Source organism: Peromyscus californicus, unplaced genomic scaffold (genome assembly GCF_007827085.1).
Source record: "Peromyscus californicus insignis strain IS unplaced genomic scaffold, ASM782708v3 Scaffold_23__1_contigs__length_62951481, whole genome shotgun sequence".
Classification (NCBI taxonomy): Eukaryota; Metazoa; Chordata; class Mammalia; order Rodentia; family Cricetidae; genus Peromyscus; species Peromyscus californicus.
This window is the reverse complement of record NW_026294534.1, coordinates 60,862,273-60,883,619: the sequence shown is the minus strand read 5'-3', so window position 1 is coordinate 60,883,619 and position 21,347 is coordinate 60,862,273. Positions and strand designations below refer to the sequence as shown.

General features: G+C 59.2%; 1 protein-coding gene across 6 annotated transcripts in view; it reads left to right on the top strand.

Moving 5' to 3' along the window:
* Unc13a (unc-13 homolog A) overlaps positions 1-20,688 on the top strand; it is a 52,410-nt gene extending 31,722 nt beyond the window's left edge. The window contains exons 26-44 of one of the 6 annotated variants that reach the window (XM_052752547.1): positions 1,592-1,677; positions 1,756-1,882; positions 2,687-2,783; positions 2,993-3,136; positions 4,595-4,678; positions 5,951-6,028; positions 6,221-6,309; positions 6,591-6,743; positions 8,332-8,455; positions 8,920-8,925; positions 10,236-10,274; positions 11,670-11,699; positions 12,898-12,954; positions 13,177-13,257; positions 13,469-13,616; positions 14,525-14,581; positions 16,581-16,673; positions 16,978-17,137; positions 17,882-20,688. In XM_052752547.1, coding sequence (XP_052608507.1) covers positions 1,592-1,677; positions 1,756-1,882; positions 2,687-2,783; positions 2,993-3,136; positions 4,595-4,678; positions 5,951-6,028; positions 6,221-6,309; positions 6,591-6,743; positions 8,332-8,455; positions 8,920-8,925; positions 10,236-10,274; positions 11,670-11,699; positions 12,898-12,954; positions 13,177-13,257; positions 13,469-13,616; positions 14,525-14,581; positions 16,581-16,673; positions 16,978-17,137; positions 17,882-18,182 — 1,954 coding nt within the window. In that variant the 3' untranslated portion in view covers positions 18,183-20,688. The remainder of the gene's footprint in view (positions 1-1,591; positions 1,678-1,755; positions 1,883-2,686; positions 2,784-2,992; positions 3,137-4,594; positions 4,679-5,950; positions 6,029-6,220; positions 6,310-6,590; positions 6,744-8,331; positions 8,456-8,919; positions 8,926-10,235; positions 10,275-11,669; positions 11,700-12,897; positions 12,955-13,176; positions 13,258-13,468; positions 13,617-14,524; positions 14,582-16,580; positions 16,674-16,977; positions 17,138-17,881) is intronic. The other 5 variants (XM_052752549.1, XM_052752548.1, XM_052752545.1 and 2 more) reach the window with 5 other exon arrangements.
* The last annotated feature ends 659 nt before the right edge of the window (positions 20,689-21,347 follow it).

Below are 21,347 nucleotides of genomic sequence, written 5' to 3'. Positions count from 1 at the left end.
CTGTCATGTGGGCATCAGGAATCAACCTGGGTCCTGTGTGTGTGTCATAGTCACAGGCACTTGTGGCCTCTCCCTCCACCAAGGCGATTCTGGGGACTGAACCCAGGTCTTCAGGCTCAGTGGCAAGCCCCTTCACCCATGGAGCTCTCCCACTGGCCCAGAGACGAGCTCTAATATAGAATGTTGCAGCTCTTCTCTGGGCAGACACCGGTGGTCCAGCTACTCATGAGACAGGCAGGAGGAGGAGCTGAGTTTGAGTCTGAGGGTGGCCTTGGCCACCAAGCAGCACCGTGTGCAGTGTAGAGCACCGAGCAGTGTGGGAATGTGGGCACAGCTTGTTACGGCCTGACCTCTGTGTGAGATATTTATCAAATAGCTAAAGGAGCCATCGAATCTACTCCTTATAAGTGAGCAGTGGAGTGGGGTGGGGAGTGGATGGACGGATAGGTGAGTGGGTGGACGGATAGGTGAGTGGGTGGACAGATAGGTGAGTGGATGGACGGATAGGTGAGTGGGTGGACGGATAGGTGAGTGGGTGGACGGATAGGTGAGTGGGTGGACGGATAGGTGAGTAGACGGACGGACAGGTGAGTGGGTGGACGGACAGGTGAGTGGGTGGACGGATAGGTGAGTGGGTGGACGGATAGGTGAGTGGACGGACGGACAGGTGAGTGGGTGGACAGGTGAGTGGGTGGACGGATAGGTGAGTGGATGGACGGATAGGTGAGTGGGTGGGGTGGACGGATAGGTGAGTGGGTGAACGGATAGGTGAGTGGGTGGGAAGATAGATGGCTGACTCAATGAGTATTTGATTAATGTGAGTAAGAGGCAGGCGATGCATTGGTGGGGGGGACTGAGAGATGAGCCTGGTCTTCAGACCCTCTGACCTGCAGCAGGAAGGTCCAAGTGTCCCCACCCTATCCAAGCTCCAGGTTTTTATACCCTTTCCCAGGTCCCCACGCCCTTTCCCAGGTCCCCATGCCCTTTCCCAGGTCCCCATGCCCTTTCCCAGGTCTCCACGCCTTTTCCCAGGTCCCCATGCTCTTTCCCAGGTCCCCATGCTCTTTCCCAGGTCTCCACGCCCTTTCCCAGGTTCCCACGCCCTTTCCCAGATTCCCATGCCCTTTCCCAGGTCTCCACGCCCTTTCCCAGGTCCCCATGCTCTTTCCCAGGTCTCCACGCCCTTTCCCAGGTTCCCATGCCCTTTCCCAGGTCCCCATGCTCTTTCCCAGGTCTCCACACCCTTGCCTAGGTCCCCACACCCTTTCCAGGTCCTCATGCCCTTTCCCAGGTCTCCACGCCCTTTCACAGTTTCCCACACCCTTTCCCAGGTCCCCATGCTCTTTCCCAGGTCTCCACGCCCTTTCCCAGGTTCCCATGTTCTTTCCCAGGTCCCCACGCCCTTTCCCAGGTCCCCACGCCCTTTCCCAGGTCCCCATGCCCTTTCCCAGGTTCCCATGTTCTTTCCCAGGTCCCCATGCCCTTTCCCAGGTCCCCACGCCCTTTCCCAGGTCCCCACGCCCTTTCCCAGGTCCCCACGCCCTTTCCCAGGTCCCCATGCCCTTTCCCAGGTTCCCATGTTCTTTCCCAGGTTTCCCCAGGAGCTGAATGTGGGAAAGATCAGTGCTGAGGTGATGTGGAGCCTGTTTGCTCAAGACATGAAGTACGCCATGGAGGGTGAGTCTCTGAGCCCAGATGTCAGCTGCTGGAGCTCTGGAGCCCCCGGCCCCCTGACTGAGCCTGTCCCCCTGGCAGAGCATGACAAACATCGGCTGTGCAAGAGCGCCGACTACATGAACCTGCACTTCAAGGTCAAGTGGCTGTACAATGAGTATGTGGCCGAGCTGCCCGCCTTCAAGGACCGGGTGCCCGAGTACCCCGCGTAAGTCCCCACCTGCGCCAGGGTGTCACCAAGACCTAAGAGGATTCCAGGGCCTGTGAGTGACAGACCCCAACTCCCTGATGCTCAAGACTGTGAACCAGACACCCCATTGGTACTGGGAAAGCAGCTGCGTCACATGGTTCAGGGGTCAGGGCAAGAAGGAAACCACTGTGTTTCAACTAGCCATGATTGAAGTATTTTCAGTCTGAAAAGGTTGAAAGCTCCCTCCTCCTCCTCCTCCTCCTCCTCCTCCTCCTCCTCCTCCTCCTCCTTCTTCAGAGTCATCCTCAGGTACAGAGTGAGTTTAAGGGTAGCCTGGGCTACATCAGCCCCCTATTTAAATAACTATATTAAAGAAACTTTAACCAGTTGGGCGGTGGTGGCGCACGCCTTTAATCCCAGCACTCGGGAGGCAGAGGCAGGCGGATCTCTGTGAGTTCGAGGCCAGCCTGGTCTACAAAGCGAGTTCCAGGAAAGGCGCAAAGCTACACAGAGAAACCCTGTCTCGAAAAAAAGACAAAAAAAAGAAAGAAAGAAAGAAAGAAAGAAAGAAAGAAAGAAAGAAAGAAAGAAAGAAAGAAAAGAAAGAAAGAAAGAAAAAAGAAACTTTAACCAAACTGAAGTGGCTGAAACCCAGTAAAGGGGTGGAAGCTGGGAACAGAACCCAGTTCACCACTTCCCAGAGCTGGGATTAAAGCCTGCACCCCATTAACACTTCAGAAGCAGACCCAGCAGCCAGTGGGTAGGGCGGGGCTGGCACTCAGTGTCCCTGATGGGTGTCACGGCTGATCTGTCCCCCTACAGGTGGTTTGAACCCTTTGTCATCCAGTGGTTGGATGAGAATGAGGAGGTGTCCCGGGATTTCCTGCATGGCGCATTGGAGCGCGACAAGAAGGATGGGGTGAGGAGGCGCTGGGTGGAGGTCAGAGGTCGACGGTGTCCACTGTGTGTGTCCTGCTCGTGGGTGGCCTCCTCTGTGCACTTAGCAGCTGTGGGATGTGGGGCCGTCCTCCAGCCCAAGGCCGCCACCCTCCCGTGGCCTGGGCCACCCTCCCGTGGCCCGGGCCACCCCAGAGCTGATGCGGCCGTCCCGGTGTCCTGTTCCTGCAGTTCCAGCAGACGTCGGAGCACGCCCTGTTCTCCTGCTCTGTGGTGGACGTCTTCTCCCAGCTCAACCAGAGCTTCGAGATCATCAAAAAGCTAGAGTGTCCCGACCCCCAGATCGTGGGCCACTACATGCGGCGCTTCGCCAAGGTGCAGGGGCGTCGGGTGGGGTTATGGGTAGGGAGGGCTGGGGCTGGGGGTGGAATCCAGCCGCAGTGTGGTGGAAGCGAGCCACGTCTAAAGTTAGGTGCCGGAGGTGGGGGAGGCTGGCGCTTATGTGGAAGTTGAGGGGCAGGACCACTCTAGCAGGGAGGCTAGATCCAGTGTGTGCAAGGTTCTGGAGTCATTCCCAGCTCCACAAACAGAAAAGCCAAAAAGGTAAAACTAGGCAGACGAGAAAAAGAAACTGATAACTCTAGAAAAACGAAAAATTGAGGAGGGATAGTGAGGTGGCTCGGTGCCTGTCACCAAGCCTGAGGACCTGAGTTCCAAACCTGCGTCCCTAGGGTTGAAGGAGAACTGATGTCTGCAAGTCTGTCCTCCGGCCTACACAGGCACACATGATTACATATTCTTCCTTTCTTTCTTTCTTTCTTTCTTTCTTTCTTTCTCTCTCTCTCTCTCTCTCTCTCTCTCTCTCTCTCTCTCTCTCTCTCTCACTCACACACACACAAATTACTTAAATTAAAAAAAATCTAGCTGGGCTTGATAGTGGCACCCCTTTAATCCCAGCACTCCGGAGGCAGAGGCAGGTGGATCTGAGATCGAGGCCAGCCTGGTCTACAGAGTGAGTTCCAGGACAGCCTGGGCTGCACAGAGAAAACAAACGCACACACACACATACACACACACACAAAAAACACACACACACATAAAACACACACAACACACACACACATACACACAGACCACGTCTATGTTTGTGAGGTGGGCGTGTAGCTCAGTGTGTTCGAGGCCCGGGGTCTAATCCTCAGCACCACACAAAGAAAAGTTAAATAAAACAAAACAAAAATAACAAATGTGAATAAAAAAGCAATTATCACTCCAAGGAAATCAGAAAGTTGGGGAGGTGAGTGTTCCAGTTTGGGATAATGGGGTTGGGCTTGGGGCTGCAGGCCGAGTTCTGAGTTGCCGTGTGGCTCTCCGATGTCGGGGCTCACGTATACCAAGCTGGCTCCGGTTGGCTTTGACTGGATGGTGCTTTAGCTGGGGATTAAAGGCTGGCATCTGGGTTCTGCATGGGATCAGGAGTGGTCACACTGGTGATCAGGAGTAGGTTAATACCACGGTTGGTTCCTTCAGAGCAGAGCAGGGCTCGTGGGTGATGGTGGGGCTTGTATGTAACGCAGACCAAGGCAGGAAGATCAGAGTTTGAGGCCTGCCTCAGCCACCTTGTCTCAAAAAACCCGGGAGTTACCCTAGAGTGGACAGTCCTCCCGGGGGACGGACTCTCCTCTGTGTGCTGGTGGTCACCGGATGGACAGCCGTCCCGCCTGATGTCCACCCCACACACTGTGCAGCACAAAGTCACCTGAGTGTCTACAGTGGATGTTGTTGGTAGCAGGGTCCCCGAGACCACAGCCCCTCACCTGTGTCTGTGTCCCTCAGACCATCAGCAATGTGCTTCTGCAGTACGCCGACATCGTCTCCAAGGACTTCGCCTCCTACTGCTCCAAGGAGAAAGAGAAAGTGGTGACCGGGGGCCCGCCCCGCCCCACCCCGCCCCGCCCCACCCCGCCCCGCCCCACCCATCCCCACCCCTCCCAACCCCACCCCTCCCAACCCCGCCCCAGCCCGCCCCACCCCTCCCAACCCCAGCCCTCCCCACCCCGCCCCTCCCAACCCCTCCTCACCCCTCCCCACCCCTCCCCACCCCTCCCAACCCCACCCCTCCCAACCCCACCCCTCCCAACCCCAGCCCTCCCCACCCCGCCCCCCGCCCAACCCCTCCTCACCCCTCCCCACCCCTCCTCACCCCTCCCCACCCCACCCCACCCAACCCCTCCCCACCCTGCCCCTCCCCTCCCCACCCTGCCCCTCCCCTCCCCACCCCACCCCTCCCCTCACCACCCCACCCCTCCCCACCCCATCCCACCCCGCCCAACCCCAGCCCTCCCCACCCCTCCCCTCCCCATCCCTCCCCTCCCCGTCCCACCCCACCCCACCCAACCCCAGCCCTCCTCACCCCACTCAGCTTCCCTCAGGGTCCAGGGGTCCCTTCCTACCCCAAGCTATGACATGAGGTTTAGGGCACCAGATTCTGCTGAGGGACATGGTGTTGACTGGCGCAGTCTGGTGTCTGGTCTGATAGTGTGGCGTTTGGTGGCAGTGGTGGTGGTTATTTGCCTGGTTGGGTTTTTAAGACAAGCTCTCAAAGTGGAGCCCAGGCTGGATTTGAGCTTCCTATGTACCCCAGGTTAGCCTCAATCTTGCTATGTAGGCCAAAGTGGCCTTCAACTTTCATCACAGGCTCAGCTCCAGGTAGCAGTGTAGCCCAGGCTAGCCTTGAATCCCCAATCTCCTGTCTTCACCTTCTGAGTGCCGGGGTGACAGCTGTGTGTCTCTGTACCCAACTCTCTGTTTTGTGCAGCTGGGTTGGGAACTGGGTCACAAATGTGTTCTTGTCTGTGTTGGAGCCTGTGAGTCTGGGGGAGTCCTGTGTGAGCACATGAGGGTGAGGACATGCTCCCCCATGACTTTGTTTCCAGCGGAGCCTTTAGGGTGTAGCGTCAGCAGTTATCAGCAGAGGCAGGAGGACCCCAAGGACTTCCCACTCCTCTGTGGTACCCACCTGGCCCGGCCTGTGTCCCGGGGGGACATTCCTGCAAGCCTCCCCTATCTGGCCCAAGGGACCCTCCCCCCCAGCTCATGCATGTCCAGGGCTATTGACTCCCACCCCCTAGGGGACCCCAGTTTCCTGATTCCCCAGGAGTGGTGAGGAGTCACCTGACTCTCTCTCCCCAGCCCTGCATCCTCATGAACAACACCCAGCAGCTACGGGTGCAGCTGGAGAAGATGTTTGAGGCGATGGGTGGGAAGGAGGTGAGTGATGGGGCCTGAGGCGCTCACCCGGTCGCCATGAGCCCCTGAGATCGGGGACAGCAGGCTTGGGTGTGCCGGCAAACCCACCGGGGAGACCTGGCTCCCTGTACCTCAGTTTCCTCCCCAGCCCCTCAGACACCTTCCCAGGGACGTGAAAAAGCAGGCATGTGTTAAGGACCTTGCTCCCCTCAGCTGGACGCCGAGGCCAGCGGCACCCTGAAGGAGCTGCAGGTGAAACTCAACAACGTCCTGGATGAGCTCAGCCACGTGTTCGCCACCAGGTGGGGGCATCGCTGGGCGGGGACCCTGAGCCTTGGGCAGCTCGGTCTCACACCGGGGCAGTTAAGGCTCAGTCAGGAGAAGTGGGAGCTCACATCTGGCTTTCCCATGGCCTGGCTGTGTGGCTCAGGTGTGTCCCTCACCAATCCAGCCTTAGTGAAGATGTCACCAGTGACCGTGAAAGAACTCCCGGTGATGGGGACAGGAACCCAGGCCACAGATCCTCAGGGCCACTCTCTGGGACACAGAGCCCTGGTTGAGCGCCTCTCCACTGTGCCCACAGCTTCCAGCCACACATCGAGGAGTGTGTCAAACAGATGGGTGACATCCTGAGCCAGGTGAAGGGCACGGGCAACGTGCCTGCCAGCGCCTGCAGCAGCGTGGCCCAGGATGCAGACAACGTGCTACAGCCCATCATGGACCTGCTGGACAGCAAGTAAGGGTGGAGAGGGAGTCGGGCTGGGGGCTCAGGTTGGGGGAGCAGACTTGTCATTCCTGAGTAGCTGCTCCTGTGGCTGGAGGGCAGCACAAGATGGATGACGTGAGGGCGAGGCAGGCCCTGTGACAACATACTTACAAGGGTGGACGGAGGACAGACGCTTAAAACTGTGGGTGGACAGGTCCTGGGAAGATGGACGGATGAGTGCATGACTGGGTGTGTGGGTAGGGGGTGGGTGTGTGGGTAGGGGGTGGGTGAGTGTGGGTGAGTGGGTAGGGATGGATGAGTGTGGGTGAGTGGGTAAGTGTGGGTGTGTGGGTAGGGATGGGTGAGTGTGGGTGTGGGTAGGGGATGGATGAGTGTGGGTAGGGTGTGTGGGTAGGGGATGGGTGAGTGGTGTGCATGTGGGTAGGGGATGGATGAGTGTGGGTAGGGTGTGTGGGTAGGGGATGGGTGAGTGGTGTGCATGTGGGTAGGGGATGGGTGAATGTAGGTGTGGGTAGGGGATAGGTGAGTGTGGATGAGTGGGTAGGGATGGATGAGTGTGGGTGAGTGGGTAAGTGTGGGTGTGGGTAGGGATGGGTGAGTGTGAGTGTGTGGGTAGGGTGGGTGAGTGTGAGTGGATGGGTAGGGGTGGGTGAGTGTGAGTGGATGGGTAGGGGTGTGTGAGTATAGGTGTGTGGGTAAGGGTGGGTGAGTGTGGGTGTGTGGGTGAGTGTGGGTGAGTGTGTGGGTAGGGTGGGTGAGTGTGGGTGTGTGGGTAGGGGTGGGTGAGTGTGGGTGTGTGGGTGAGTGTGGGTGAGTGTGAGTGTGTGGGTAGGGTGGGTGAGTGTGGGTGTATGGGTGAGTGTGGGTGAGTGTGAGTGTGTGGGTAGGGTGGGTGAGTGTGGGTGTATGGGTGAGTGTGGGTGAGTGTGAGTGTGTGGGTAGGGTGGGTGAGTGTGGGTGTGTGGGTAGGGGTGGGTTGAGTGTGGGTGTGTGGGTGAGTGTGGGTGAGTGTGAGTGTGTGGGTAGGGTGGGTGAGTGTGGGTGTATGGGTGAGTGTGGGTGAGTGTGAGTGTGTGGGTGTGTGGGTGAGTGTGAGTGTGTGGGTAGGGTGGGTGAGTGTGAGTGTGTGGGTAGGGTGGGTGAGTGTGAGTGTGTGGGTAGGGTGGGTGAGTGTGGGTGGTAGGGTGGATGGTGCATGGGCTGTGAATAGTGGTGGTCACTTTGGGGCCGTGATTGGCAGGTGAGGGGTCTTCTGGGAAATGCACGCTGGCAGATTACCCCTCCTCCAGCCCCTTGAGTCCCGTCATGAGTTGTCTGCCCTCCCGCTCCTCACTCGCCTCCTGCCCGTCCTGTCTGTCCTTGGCGTGACCTCAGCCCCTTGCGCCCTCCCCGGGGAGGAGAACTGATTGCCCGCAGCGTCCTTCCGTCCTTCCGTTTGAGCATCCTGGAGTGTCTGACTCGAACACGCCATAGCCTCCCCCTTCTCCCCAAACCTGTCTGCTTTCCCTGCACACGCCATGCGTGGTCGCCCGCCAGCCCTCGCCTGCGCCCGGAGGGAGGGCCCGGGCCCCGCCCCTGACGCCAGCCTCACCCCCAGCCTTACCCTGTTTGCCAAAATCTGTGAGAAGACGGTTCTGAAGCGTGTGCTGAAGGAGCTGTGGAAGCTCGTGATGAACACCATGGAGAAGACCATCGTCCTGCCGCCGCTCACAGACCAGACGGTGAGACTCGTGTCCCAGGACACGCGAGGGACACTGCGAGGGGAGCCCAGGGAACGTGGTGCCTCCAAGACGGGGGCCAGGACAGTGACACCAGGGTTCAGAGAGGTCGCTCAGGCGTGCAGGGACGATTGGAGGGCCACCAGAGCCCGTCAGAGTCTGCGGCCATCACAAGCCTGGTGTCTCCCTGACTTCTAGGCAGGGAGCTCGGGGACATCTGGGGTGGGGAGCTGGGTGTGTCTTCCAGGGGACCGTAAGGCTGAGGGCCCGGGGCTGGCTGCTGGGTAGCCCTGGCGGGGTCACCGGTGGAGGAGGGTGGAGAGGCCTCAGCCAGGTGATCCTCTGGGCGGGGCCAGGGCTGGGGGCTGTCGGTGCCTCAGTGTCCTTCCGGCGGCTCTGGGCCCTCCCGGGGCCACTCACAGTGACTTATTCCCCTCTCCCCACCCTGCCCCCGTTCCGGCTGGCAGATGATTGTAAGTAGAGACCCGTTTGTCCGTCTGTCTGTCCATCCTCGTTGTTCTTTCGCTGTGTGTCTGGACTGGGGCCGCCCCCACCCGTGCCCGCTCCTCCCCTCACCCTGACTTTGTATCTGTGTGCTGGTGGGTGGGGCATCGAGAGGGGTGGGGCTGGGAGACCACGCCCCTCCCAGACTCGGAGGCAGGGCCTACATCACTGGGCAGCCAACTCTGTCACGTCCGACCCTGTACCCCGTCCTGTCCCCAAGCCACCCAGTCTCAGGGGTAGACAGGCGCGGGGTGGGGTGTTCCCTTCGCATGCAGATCTCGCCATGCTGTCTTCTCAGTGTGCCCCGTGACTCCCCTAGTGCCCCCCACACACACCAACACATCTGGAGGCCCAGCTGGGAGATACGGCCATGCTGCCAGGCAGTCTGGGTGTCACAGCTTTGCCCAGACTGTGACCTGGGAGAATCCGTTTCCTGGCATGGGAAGTGGAGGTCCGTACCAGGATTCTGAGCTGCCAGAGTGAAAGGGAGCAATCGAGGCGTACAGTGCTCGCCAGTGGCCTCAGACCCTCAGTAAACCCATCCCCACACCCCTTTGTGGGCCAGGCAAGGCCACCGTGACATTTTACTGCCTCAAGCTCAGGTTCCAGTGGGCACAGCCTGGGGTCTGTAGCCACCTCATGGCATCATGCCCAGTGCCAGGTTCTAGTTGTAGGCAGAGCATAAAGGAACACACAATACCGACAGCTTGCGGCAAGCCAGTGTCTGTCGCAGCTCACCTTCGTGACACGAGGTCTCAATCGAATCAGTCTGATGAGGAAAGTCGAGCCTGGGAGAGAAGCTACCTGGCTCAGGCCACAAGCGTGTGCTAGAGATGGCCCAGGCTCGGATCTCAGTGTGGGGTGGGGTGCTAATGCTAACCTGGGGTCCGGTGGGTTCCTTTGTACACCAAATATAAATGGCTTATTTTTTAACAGTGGCTTTTACCTTGGACTCTCTCTGGCTCTGGCTCTCTTTTCTCCTCCTCCTCCTTCATCTCTCCCCTCCCTTCCCCTTCTTTCTCTCCCTCCTCTTCCCTGCTTCCCACCCTCTTCCCTCTTTTTCCTTAGTCTGTCTCTTCCCTCTTCCCCATCCTCCCTCTTCTGGCTTCCTCCTTTCCCCTCCCCCTCTCTTAAGAGTGAGCCCCCACAGTCCCCCAGCCTTCCCCAACCCTAGCTAGTGCAGTGCCCTCCCCACCTCCACCCCACCCTCACCCCGGTCCCCACATGGGCGAGTGTGATGCGCCTGGGTCCTGACCTCGCTGTGACACTGTCTCTGCAGGGCACCCTCTTGAGAAAACATGGCAAGGGCCTAGAAAAGGTAATGAGGCCGCGGCTTTTGGGTCGGTGTCGGGTGTGAGTGCTCCCGTAGTTCATGCAAAGGTCAGCTGAGGCCACAGTGGGGGGGTGGCTCTTGGTCTTGCCCCTAGGAACTGGAAGCTGAGCTCAGGTCACTCTCCAGAGTCTGGAGTGTGCACAGCCCCAGGATCCCGGGGTCTGTGGCCTCCAGGGGCCACACCCTCATGGCCCTGCACTCCTGGGTTTTTGTTGCTTATAAGGAGGCGGCTGTGGGCAGCTGGTGACTGACTGTGTGCTCACACAGGATGCATCAGGCCTCTCTCTGCACTCAATGGATGTTTGCGTCATGACTGGAGCATAGGGCAATCCCACTCCCCAGACAGCTTTCCAGGGCTGTGCCCATGTATGCATCTGTGTACAGTCAAGGATGTGTGAGTCTGAATGTGATCATGCAAAACATGTGTGTTCTGGCCTGTGAGCCTCCTACATGTGTGATTTGATGATTTTTGATGGTTTTGAGTATCTGCAGAAGCTGTCTGAAGGTCTAGAGTGCATCTCTGTGCATGCAAGTTCTTGACTGTGAGTGTGTGTGAGCATGCATGTGTCTGTGTGTACACATGTGTGAGTGTTGTGTGTCCACACTGAAGGAGCTTGTGTGTGTTCACTCGAGCATGTGTATGTGTCTCTGTGTGTGTATGCATGTGCTTCACTATGTATCTCTATGTGCATGCATGTACTTGACTGTGTGTGCGCGCATGTGTGTGACTATGTGTGTCTGTGTGAGCCTGTCTGTGTGTCTGTCTGTGCTAGCATGTGTGAGCATATGTGAGCATGTATGTCTGTGTGAGTGTGTGTATGTGTGTGAGCATGTGAGTCTGTGTGACCTTGTCTGTGTGTGTCTGTCTGTGTTAGCAACGTGTGTCTGTATGAGCGTGTGTATGTATGTGTGTGAGCGTCCATGTGTCTTTGTGTGTGTGTGAATGTGCTTGACTGTGTGTTGTGTGAGTGTGTCTGTGTGAGCCAGTCTGTGTGTGCACATGTGTGAGCATGCGTGTGTCCACAGTGAACGAGTTTAGAGCGTGTAGGTTTATCAGGGCGTTTTCCGTGGTCAGGCCTCCCCAGCGAAGGCTTGGTGCATGCGGGGTGTGTGCAGAGACCTGGAGTCCTCTTTCCTTGACTTCTCATCACGTGCCACAAGCACCCGTGGCTCTGCGGGGTTGCCACCTTCGCGGGCCCCATGTGCCGTGGCCAAGGAGTCCACCCTCAGGGACAAGGGCAAGTGCCTTAGCTGGGGAGCGAGTGTCTGCTTCAGTGACTGGGAGGGAGCTCAGACATGATGCTAGGGGGTAGGGAAGTCCCACTGAGTATCCTCCCAGCAGCCGCCAGAACTCTGACCTCCGCCTGGTTCTCTCCACAGGGCAGGGTGAAACTGCCAAGCCACTCAGACGTAAGCCCAGCCTCTCACTGTCTGTCTGGCTCCCACCCCATCCCTCTCCCTCCCTGCCCCTTCCACTCTGTGGTCCGTGCCGTCGGGGGCGTCCTGTGGCCCTGTCTGTTATTTCTTCTTCCTCTGTCTGTCTGGCTTGCTTGTGGGTGGGTAGGGAAGGGCAGTGGGAGGCGAGGAGGATGCTCAAGAGGGACCCTGCTTTGCAGCAGAGCACAGGTGGGTGCAACAGGGGAAACTGAGGCCCAGACAGCTGGGCTCCGGTAACTCTGGCTCACAGCCTCAGGGGATCCTGAGACTATGGGGCTGGGGTGTGTGGCGCTGCGGACGCTTGATGAGCTCATCGGCCCTGATTCTGGGTTCCGTCCTGATGTGTGTGTAAGGTCTGGGCCTCCACCCCCGCAGGACAGAATAACACACAGTACAGCCTGAGGTAGCAGAAACAAAGCAGTCTCCAAAGTCAGGCCGGCCTTGAACAGCCCAACCAGAACGCCCTGGGGCAGCACTCCTTTCAACAAATTGCTAATTAGTTGGGAAGAGACCAGGCCCAGAGAGGGCCAGGCACCTGTCTGAGGCCGCCCAGCTCAACCCTGACTCCCAGGCTGGAACCCAGTCTGCCATGAGTTGCCTGTGATGAGACCAAGATAGCAACCAAGTCACCAAAGACGTATCACATCCCTGTCCCTTCAGGGCCACCGGGTGGCCATGATTCCCCTATCTGTGGGGGGAAACAGGCTCAGAGGGGTTGAGTCACCTGTCTGGGGCTGCACAGCTGGGATTTTTACCTAGGCCTGCCACAGTTGCCATCTGGTGGGTGCCTCAGGGAAGGGTGTGTGTGCAGACGCCAGTGTGTGAGGAGTCCTCCTGACAGAGTGGAATCACCACAGAGGGGTGGCTAAGGGGAAGGCAGTCCCACCCCAGGGTGCCTCCCCTCACCACTACCACACATGCCACACACACGCCTGTTTGTCTTATGTCTTCCAACTGTGGGGCCCCGGTGGGTATGAAGAGTGTGTGTGGACAGTGTTCCCATGGAACCCCGCTTCTCCAGGGACCAGGTGGCCACGTGCTCGAGATCTCGCTGGGAGGCTCCTGACCCTTTGGACGGGAACCAAGATGGCAGACAGGCTGGGGGTCGCTCAGGGTGGGGGAACCATTTAGAAAATTCACACCATTACCCCACTGTCTCTGTTTCCCACAGGGAACACAGATGATCTTCAATGCCGCCAAGGAGCTGGGTCAGCTGTCCAAACTCAAGGTGAGGGGGTCGAGGATCACGGGGAAGGCTAGGGACAGGCCAGTACACAAGATCCCAGCTCCCGGACCGGACACCACTTCAAATGCCCTTCGGAAAGACGCGATCAGATTCAGTTTGATCTATGGAACAGATCATTTGATCCCCAACGTGGACGCTCAAGACTCACAATCTCAAAGTTGGCGTCAGCTTTGCTCACCCGACCCCTCCCTGCCATCCACATAGGATCACATGGTACGTGAAGAAGCCAAGAGTCTCACCCCGAAGCAGTGCGCGGTGGTCGAACTGGCCCTGGACACCATCAAGGTGAGAGAGGGCACGAGGAAGCAGGTTTGGGGAATGCATGAGTCTACAAGGTAAAGTAAACGGGTAGTGGGCAGGGAGGGTAGTGGGCAGGGAGGGTAGTGGGCAGGGAGGGTAGTGGGCAGGGAGGGCCCGTGGCAGCCGCGGCGGGTGTAGCCCAGGACGGTGTTAGCCGAGGCGCTGAGATCAGCAGCCTCATCCCGTCCATCCTCAGCAATACTTCCACGCGGGGGGCGTGGGCCTCAAGAAGACCTTCCTGGAGAAGAGTCCGGACCTCCAGTCCCTGCGCTACGCCTTGTCGCTCTACACGCAGGCCACCGACCTGCTCATCAAAACCTTCGTGCAGACGCAGTCCTCGCAGGGTAAGGGTACCCGGCACTCCGCTTCCGGGCCAGCAGGAGTCAAGACAAAGGAACAAGGGGTGATTGACAGCTGTGGGGCGGGCCGCACAGACTCCAGGGGCCAGGAATTGTTAGGCAGCTTGTAGGGCGACCAAGCGACTGTCCTCGAGGGGCGGGACTTCTAATGTCCTGGAGCCATTGAGTGATGGGTGGCACCTTGTCCGAGACGGGACTTCTGTGATGCCTTTAGAGTGAGGAATGATTGACAGCTCTAGGTGAAATCTCTGATGTCACGATCCAAGGCCCGGCGGCCTCCTTAGGGGCGGGGCGTCCGCCGTGTCGACGTGGAATGATTGTCAGGTCCCAGAGGCGGAAGTACCTGGACCTGGGAGCTGTGGGGGCCTGCGAGGTGCTGGGCCTCGGATCTCCCACCCTTCTCTCTGTCTGTGTCTTGCTTCTGTCCCCGTCTGAGCTCTTGTGCAGCAGTTGAGGCCACAGGGCAGGCAGGGCTCCAGGGTCCTGGCACCCCTCCCTGGTGACACCCCCCCTTCAGAATTGCTCCAAAGGTGCCAGCTGGGCAGAGGTTGGAGCGGGAAAGGTCGTCATCCACCCCCCAAGCACAGCGGGTGGGGCCCAAGCCTCAGTTTCCCCTCCTGTTCTTGCTGCTTTTAGTGTCCCTGTGTTCCCAGAGTGGGAGGCTGTCTGTCTGTCCGTCCGTCTGCACTGACGTTTCTTTCTCTCTTTCTCTCCCCTCCCTATCTCTCTCTCTCTCTCTCTCTCTCTCTCTCTCTCTCTCTCTCTCTCTCTCTCTCTCTCTCTCTCGTTCTCCTCCCTGTCACTCGCTGTCCCCTTTCTGCGCCTCCCCCCGCCCCCGCCATGCACACTCCTCCCTCCTCTCCTCCTCCTCCCTCCCTGTCCACCTTGGTCAGTCCATGGTGGAAAGGGGACTAGGTTTACCCTTAGTGAAGACGTTTGTCCTGAGATGGGTACGTGCCTGCGCCGCCCGCCACCCGCACGCGGTGCCCGGTGCCTGCGCCCCTCCCCTGCCCGGCTAGTAAGACACCGGCCTCCCCGCGCCGGGCGCCGCGTCCTGGCACACGGCGGAGGGCGGCTTGCTGGCTCCACACGGGGAAGGAGTCCCGTCCCTTCTCCCAAGCCGCACGCACCCAGGCTGGGTGGGCAGCTTCCATGCCCGGCAAAGCGCAAAATACTGAACAAAGACCTGCTCTCAGATCCTGGGTCGGCCACTCTGCGGCCCCCTCCTCCCCGACGATTCCAGGCGTGCCTCGTGGCACAGGCCTGTGGTCTCTGGACTTGGGAGGCTGAGGCCAGAGGGTCACAAGTTCCAGCCAGCCTTGGCCACACATCCACCCCCACCCAAAAAGAACACGCGGCCTCCCCAGCTTTCCCAAGCCTGGGGGTCGGATGAGCCTCCTGCCAGGAAACCCGGGTCATGGGGGGCGAGGGTGAGGCCTGTGACAGCCCTTCCTGGTGGAGCCAGCAAGACTGGGGTGGGGGCCGGCACTGCCTCCCCTTCTTACTAGCCTGGGCCGCGATCTGACCTCTTACATAACCCATCATGTCTAACTCCCTAGCACCCCACTTCTGGCCCGGATTGAGCTTGCTGAAGCATCGGCCTGGGGGGAGGGGGCTGAGCATGTGACTGGGAGGTATCTGAGATGATGCGGGTGGCCGCCTGGGCTGGACAGTGCTGGGGCCACGTGCCCCTCTTCTGGGGCGCAGGAGTCCCGTACCCCGTTCCCTGACCCTTATCACTTCCCGTCCAGCACAGGTAACCTGACGGACTGGCCCGATCCCCTTGCCTCCCACATCCTCCTCCTTGCCATGCCCATGCATGGGGTCCCCAGGAGTGGGGAGCTGCCTGGGGATGGGGCAGTTTGGTGGGGTGCTGGCGGTCACAGGTCCACAGGCCCTGTGGACGTGCTTCTGAATCAGGGGTAGGGGATGGTCCAGGCAGTAGTTTTTAAGCTGACCACTCACGGGTCACCATCATAGTCCCCATGACACTTAATGGTGATTGGGAAGAGCCATACGCATGGCTACCACGCAGATACATTTGTTGGCTAGAAACTAAGATTAGGGTTTGTTGGCATCAGAAACAGCTGGGTTTAGGCCCCCAATGCCATTGGTCAGTTGGTCTCATTGGAGACCCCTATGGCCAGTTCACAAAGTCTGGGACTGAGTTTCTAAAGCCCGGCCTGGGTCACATGACCCCAGGGCAGTCCCTGCGGCCTGGGCAGGAAGTGCTCTGTTGGGAGGGCTGTGGCCCTCTGATCACCCCTGAGCGCTTCCCAGTGGGAAATGGACAGCAGGCAGGAGGCAGGAGGCAGGCCACCGAAGCGTCACTTCAGAGGACTGGGGAGGAGCCTGCAAAGGGCCGGAAGGACTCGGTGGCCCAATGAGCCGAGGAGGCTTGTGAGCAGGGGAGGATGGGGCTTGCTGGACCGACTCTGGCTACTGTGTTGAGTGTGGCTGGGAGGGAGGAGAGCCAACCAGGGGAGCGCACACTGCGATAGCCCAGGCCAGTCAGCAGAGCTGGACCAGGTCCGGGCAGACACACCCGGTAGATTCCAGATGTGTTTTGAAGACAGCGAGGTCAGGACTCGTCTGTGTCCCAGCACCCAGGGCCAGAATGAGCTCACGGGAACTGGATGGACACAGAAGGGGAAAGGGGGAAAAGCCGGCGTGAGGCAGCAGCCTTCAGTGGAGAGAAGCAGGCGCAGGAGGCGGGAGAGCCGAGGGGACAATAAGGCAGATGCCCTGACTCAAGTCACACAGCGAAGCGATGGAACCCCACAGCCTAGCACTCCTGGCTTCCCAGTGGCACCCGCCACCCTGGTGCCCTCAGGGCCTCGGTGACCTGGTACCGCCAGCACATGGTGGTGGAGGGAGGTGACTGAGGTCCCTCCGGGTGGGTGAGGAAGAACGGAGCTCATATCAGGCATCTTCCCCTGTCCCACCCAGGCTCGGGTGTGGAAGACCCTGTAGGTGAAGTGTCCGTCCACGTGGAGCTGTTCACGCACCCGGGAACTGGGGAACAGAAAGTCACAGTGAAGGGTGAGTGGCCCGATGAGGGAGGGAACCAAATACAGTCTCATTTAAGCCAAGGGGTCAGGGAATTGTTTTTCCTTTAATGATATAGAAAACGGGGAAATCCTGAGGCAAACTGCTTCAGGCATGGCAGCACCAGGAATTCCAACCGCGTCCCAGGACTTACTGCGTCTTCCTCAGTCTTGGCCTGGCTTCCCTCCTGTTAGAGAGACTTCCTGGGGAATGGAGTCTGTTTCCTCAACCCGGGAAGCCAGAGTATCATTCTGTCCCACTGGGAACCCTCACCAGACTTCCCCATTACCCCCAACAGTGGTGGCTGCCAACGACCTCAAGTGGCAGACTTCCGGCATCTTCCGTCCCTTCATCGAGGTCAACATTGTTGGACCTCAGCTCAGCGACAAGAAACGCAAGTTCGCCACCAAATCCAAAAACAACAGCTGGGCACCCAAATACAACGAGAGCTTCCAGTTGTGAGTGGAGGGCGTCACTGGAGGGGGCGAGGGCTGGTGGGAGGGGCCACCCCAAGGTGCGGGTGATGTAGAGGGGACTGTAGGGTCAAGGTGAGGCAGGCAGGTCCCTGGGGACGTCCTAGGCTTGGGGTTGGGGCAGAAAGGACGAACGGAAGGTGGGCAAGAGGGTCTTGGCACAGGAGTGAGGTCACAAGGGGTCCCGGACTGCTCCGGCCACTGGCTTTGTCATTTAAAGAAGTCGGCTCTGAGGGTTGTGTGCCTTGCTGCAGGGTGGGGTCCTGGGGCTACTGGGGGCTGACGGGTGGGACTGGAGAGACCCGAGCAGAAGGCACCGCACCGCCTGGAAAGGGGCGTGGCCAGGAAGAAGAGGCGCCGTCAAGCGACAGGGGTGGGCTCGGCCGAGGAGGGGGCCGGAGGGGGGGCGGGGCCCGGACTGGAGCTCCAGGGCTGGGCGAGCTCAGTGGGCAGTGGGGTCCCCTAGCAGCCCGCCCCACGTGATGCGCTGGGACCATCCCGTCTGAGCGGGGGGTTCCCGAGCGGGCGTGGCCTAGTTGGGGGGGTGGGGCTCCCTGTAGGAGGGGCCAGCGAGGTGCGAGGGGCTTGCTCGCCCGCCTCCGAGGGGCACTAAATGCTAAAGTGCGTGGCGCGTGGCGCGAGCGGCTCGCCGGCTGGTCCTCCTGGGCGCGGTGGCGCGGGGGGCCGGGCTCGCTGGTGACCCCTGGCTGGGCCGGTCCTTCCCCACAGCTCCCTGAGCTCGGACGCGGGCCCCGAGTGCTACGAGCTGCAGGTGTGCGTGAAGGACTACTGCTTCGCGCGCGAGGACCGGACGGTGGGGCTGGCGGTGCTGCAGCTGCGGGAGCTGGCCCAGCGCGGGAGCGCCGCGTGCTGGCTGCCGCTCGGCCGCCGCATCCACATGGACGACACGGGGCTCACGGTGCTGCGCATCCTGTCGCAGCGCAGCAACGACGAGGTGGCCAAGGAGTTCGTTAAGCTCAAATCGGACACGCGCTCGGCCGAGGAGGGCGGGGCCGCGCCTGCGCCCTAGCGCGAGTTAGGGTGGGGCGGGGCCTGGGCACGGACAAGGCCCCGCCCCATAGGCCCCGCCCTCTCCAGAGGCCACGCCCCTCCACCTCAGTGGCCTTGGCTGGGGAGGCCCTGCCTCCTGCCCCTGGAAAAGCCATAGAGGGTCCGGTGCCCAGGGCATGGGCTGGCAGGGCTGCCTGGGAGGCCGGGACGCAGCCTGTGGTGTCTGCAAAAAAGTGCGGATGGGCTCTCAAAAGCACACGCGCCCTCCCTCGGCGCACACCTGGGGCTGAGGGCGCCCCTCCACGCGGACCGGCCCTCAGCGCAGCGCACCCACTGGCAGCTGGAGACCCCTGCTCGTGCCACGCACGGTGGGCTGAGCGCCGACGGATGGCCCGGCCCCCATCGCTGCTAAATACCCTTCTCCCCAATTCTTCCCCAGGGCCCCCGGGCCAGGGATCCCGGTGAATCCTCAGGCTGCCAAACAAGATCCCTGTCCTTCCTCCTGGGACTTCAGTCCGAACCCGCCTAGAACCTAGAGTCCCGTCAAGATGAGGGGTTCGGGGTTTCCCTGGAGCCAGGCGCCCCCACCCCTTGTCCGTTCTCCAAATCCAAGCAGGAAAGAACAGAAAGAGACCAGAGACTAGGAGCCTGTGAGGGAGACCGTGAACGTGCATTTTGAGTGTCCTGTGCTTGTGCAGATGGACGACCCTTTTCTGATTGGCACGATCGGTGACTGGGCATTCAGAACCAAAGGGTGGGATGCAGGCTCCATCCAGGGACAGGGGAGCTCGGACTGCATGCTGTAGTATGTTGTCGGGGGACTGGCAGTCCGGATGGTACTGGAGCTGGGGAGGAGCGACTCACACTTTAGGACGTCAGACGTGGCTAAAGGGGAGGGTTCTGGCCAGAGATCAGCCACAGAAAGTTTCTAAATTGCTGGCAAGAATGTGAAGTGGGGGTTTGTGTGACTGAAGGGCAAATCTATCTCTCTCTCTCTCTCTCTCTGTGTGTGTGTGTGTGTGTGTGTGTGTGTGTGTGTGTGTGTGTGTGTTCTGGCCCCAGAATGTTGAGGGAACTACATGGGAATGTCGAGTGGATTGGTCCAGGCTAGGACTGTTTGAAATTTCCTTTTATTTACCCAGAGACCTATTCATCTTTCAACACCAATCACAAAAATCCCCTCCCGTACAAAAGCAATTTTTCAAGGACTTCCCAGCTTCTTGCCCCCTTCTCTGACTTGGCCCTGATGTCACTGGGTGTGTACCTGGCTCTGTGTCTCCTCAACTCCAGGCTGAGGCCTCACGGGAACCCCAAGCTTCCCCAGCAGAATAGAAGGAAAATCATGCTGACTTGGATTATGTGTTGAGTGGCTGAGGGGTCTGCATGTGACCCCACATCCACACGCTTGTTTGTCTTTACAGTTCCCCCCATCCTGACACATCCCCCCAACATACATAGCGGGTGTCCAGGCTGAGCCCCAGGACACAATAGATGGAGACAGAGCAGAGGGACAGGCTGATCTCAGGACCATCCCTGACACAGCAATGTCCAGCAAGGAAGTTCCTCCAGGGCTGCCGGTCTGCCTTCCCACCGCCTCCCTCGGCAGACCCAGGCTCCTGGATCCTGCATGAGAACACACTGGGGTGCAGTTCCTGACTCCACAGGTCAGGGACAGGAAGTTTACTAGGCTGGAAAGAGCCACAACCCCGCCCACAGGAGGGACAGGGCTAGGGGAGACAGAGGAGGGGCTGGCGGAGCAGCTGAAAAGATCTGGGGTCCAGGCTCATTTATGCCCTACTTAGAATCCCCCAGTGAGGCGGCGGGACGTGGTCAACACCTGCCAGTCATGCACTGTTCTGAGTTCCATCCCCAACCCTGAAAAATTAAAAAGGCCCTTCGGTCAGCTCACCCCGGTCTGGAAGGAGGCAGCACTTGAGGGGCGCCCTCTGCACCCCGGTCCCTCTCGGGCCTCAAGGCCTGTCGCTTTGCCTGCCCCATCAGACATGCAAAAAAAAAAAAAAAAAATCAAACGCACCGAGAACTCCTTGGGACCTCTCTCAGCTGGGACCTCAGACCTATTGGGTCCCAAGGGCGGCCTCGCTGGGGGTGGAGCCGGGGGGTCCGGTCTGGCCCCGCCCACCCCCAGCATCATTCAGGACCAGAGCTGGCTGGAAGGACCCACCTCCCCTCCTCTTCGCCTTTTGTTTTAGAGTGAGTTGGGTTGACACCGCTGGTGGTGCAGGTGACAGGAAGGTCCCCTGTACCCCAGAAAGCTCCTGACCCCAACCCCTGCTGTGCAGCCCAGGGAGCCCCTCCACTAGCCTTTCTTAGCATGTGACTGCAAATGTGGATTCCAAGCGTTGTTTTTTGTTTTTTTTTCCTTTCCTGTTTTTTGGGAGGGTTTTAAGGTCCACCCGGTTAGTCCAGCATCTTCCAAGAAACCCCCATTTCTCAGTCAATCTGTAACTTGGGACATGTGTTCAAAACAAAACACCCGGGGAGTGTTCATGAGTGCATGGTGTTGAGATGTTTGCACTATTCTGCCTTTTTGGTCTCTGTAAAAAATATTTTATTAACATTAAAAAAAAAAAAAGAAAAGCAGCGCCAGGGTGCTGGCTGGCATTCTGTGCCCCCTTTGGCAAAGCCTCAGCCAGGACCCAGGAGGTAAAGGTTCAATTCTGGGGACCCACACGAGGGAAGAAGACTCCAGGGAATTGTCTTCTGACCTCCACTGTATCATGTGCACTGCCCACGCCCACACTAAATAAAACACACCAACTAAGCAGCTGGAGACCGACACCAGGAGACCAGGCTGATCTGGAGACTTTTCTTGTCCCAGATCAAGTGTAATCACTCGGCCAGCCAACATATCCACAGCACCCCAAATCAACCAAGGCTCAGATGACTCAGTGTTGTGCACAGCCTAGCTGTGGCAGGAGCAGCTTTGTCAGAGTGGTCACAACCATCTGTGACAGCTTACAAACCCCCCAGGCTGGAGCCCTAGGACCCTGAGAACTGTGGGATTTGGCCCAGAAGTCCTAGCACTTGGTGCAGGGGCGTCTGCCTGTCCTGTCTCTAGCTGTCAGCTCCACCAGCCAACAGTCATCTCTACTCAGGGTGATGGCCGTGGCCATGTCTGTAGGGCACGTTCTTCTTGATTTATGGCTATCAGGAAAATGGCACC